General features: G+C 37.8%; 1 protein-coding gene across 1 annotated transcript; it reads right to left on the bottom strand.

Moving 5' to 3' along the window:
- Positions 1-1,228: 1,228 nt before the first annotated feature.
- LOC138342061 (uncharacterized) lies at positions 1,229-1,771 on the bottom strand. The gene has a single exon (XM_069294244.1). The coding sequence runs from the start codon at positions 1,769-1,771 to the stop codon at positions 1,229-1,231; it is 543 nt and encodes a 180-aa protein (XP_069150345.1).
- Positions 1,772-2,051: the final 280 nt, after the last annotated feature.

The raw sequence follows: 2,051 nt of genomic DNA, 5'->3' as shown, positions 1-2,051 counted from the left end.
AGACTTTGATCAGAACAGTGAAAACATATGGATGATTCTCTTGCTCTTGACAACTAGTGATCTCATAAAGACGGTTTGCTCCTCCTCCAGTATCGGAAGTAGCTCCTCTAAGTTCAACCCTGTCTGGTGGATAAATTGATGACGATTCGGCTTTATTGCCATGAACCCCATTACCTTGTTGGTTATTAGGCCACTCTTTCATGAAGTGACCCTCTTCTCCACACTTGAAACAACCTGTGGATCCATCTCGATATTTACCAAGGTGGATCCTACCACACTTAGCAAATGAAGTAGCCTAGTTAATTTTTTATGCCACACTACCCTGAGACTCGGTAGGTCTTACTTTGAATTGTTGTGAATTCTAATTATTATACTGACCTTTATTTCAAGGTGTAGGTGAACAGGAAGATAATGGATCAGGTCCCTTTTTGTTTTGTTGGAAAAGGGATTGGTTCACGTTATTTCTTTGTTGCCCGGAATCACTCCCTGTCTTCGCTTTCTTTCTTCTGAACTCCTCTATATCTCCTCTATATCACTGACCTTCTCTTCCTCAACCTACTACATATAGACCATCAACCTTGATTTATCCATTTCACTTATTAGAATTTTAACCTTACCTTCCTTACTCGATGAACGATACAGCCCAGTAACAAACAAACTCATTCTACTCCTTGTATCCATAACCATCTCTGGAGCATAAAGTGATAGTTGGGTGAATTGTAGCTAGGGCGGATAAATGGACACAATTGTGAATGTCGACGGGTGCTTGTCGGATCCTCATTTATTATTGTGTCTTTAATTGTACCAAAAACATCTGGACGTGGACAAATTGGATTTAGCAATTAATAGTGGTTTACTAATTGGTATTAAATCAATGATTAGTTAATCATAGTAGATAATGATTAATGATTTCTAAATTAAGGTGGTATGTTTAATGGAAAAATTGAAAATTTGATCTGTAGTTTAATTTTCTTATTCTGTAAAGTCGTCATTATCATAGGCAGGGAATTGGGAATTATGGATCATGCATATTTTATAAATTTTTTTAGCTTTGAAAGTCACTAGTTCACAATTTGTTTTTCTTATAATGTTAGATGGGTTTTTAAATTGTTTCGATGGTCTAAAAATATTTATATATATTAGAATATATATTACTGCTGCCAACATGGTGCCTGCAATCATTGATAATGATTACCAATTGATTGAGGCATTTAATTGATTTTTGATGTTAAGAATTAGAATATACACTTATATGGTTGAGGTGTTGGTTGTAGTTAACAGAAATGGTAGATATTATCACATCCCACTTCCAAGTAGGAATATCAATCTCTTGAGTCATACCCCCTGGTTTCTGATGTTCTACCTTGACTTTTTGGAAATTGGAGCACTTACTCACAAAGTCTGCTATATCCCTCTTCATGCCATTCCATAAATAGACTTCCCACAAATCGCGGTACATCTTAGTGGCACCTGGATGAATACAATACCGAGAGTTATGGTCTTCTGCAAAAATATGCTGTCTAAAATTGCCCACGTCAGGAACACAGAATCTACCCTGGTAGCGAAGTACACCATCTCCCCCTTGGGAGAAAACCTCCACTATCTGATTGTGGACTGCATTCTTAAGTTCAAGCGAAATTGGATCACTTTCTTGCTTTTCCTTAACCCCCACCACCAAAGAGGATTCCTCCCCATTCTGAACTGTTACACCATTGTCTGATATGCTCATAAGGCGAACTCCCAAGCGAGCAAGCCTGTGAACATTCTTCATTAGCTCCTTCCTTTCTTTCTAAACATGGGCTACACTACCCAGAGATAATCTACTAAGAGCATCTGCTACTATATTCGCCTTACCAGGATTATGATGCAAACTCATATTATAATCCTTAAGGAACTCAAGTCATCTCCTCTGGTGAAGATTAAACTCTTTCTGGGTGAACACATACTGAAGACTCTTATGATCAGTGAACACATCTACATGAACACCATACAAGTAGTGTGTCCATATCTTGAGTGAAAGCACCACTGCTGCAAGCTCAAGGTCATGAGTT

The sequence above is a fragment of the Solanum lycopersicum genome, chromosome 2 (genome assembly GCF_036512215.1).
Source record: "Solanum lycopersicum chromosome 2, SLM_r2.1".
NCBI classification, from domain to species: domain Eukaryota; kingdom Viridiplantae; phylum Streptophyta; class Magnoliopsida; order Solanales; family Solanaceae; genus Solanum; species Solanum lycopersicum.
The sequence above is the reverse complement of the archived record's forward strand: the minus strand, read 5'-3'. Positions and strand labels throughout refer to the sequence as shown.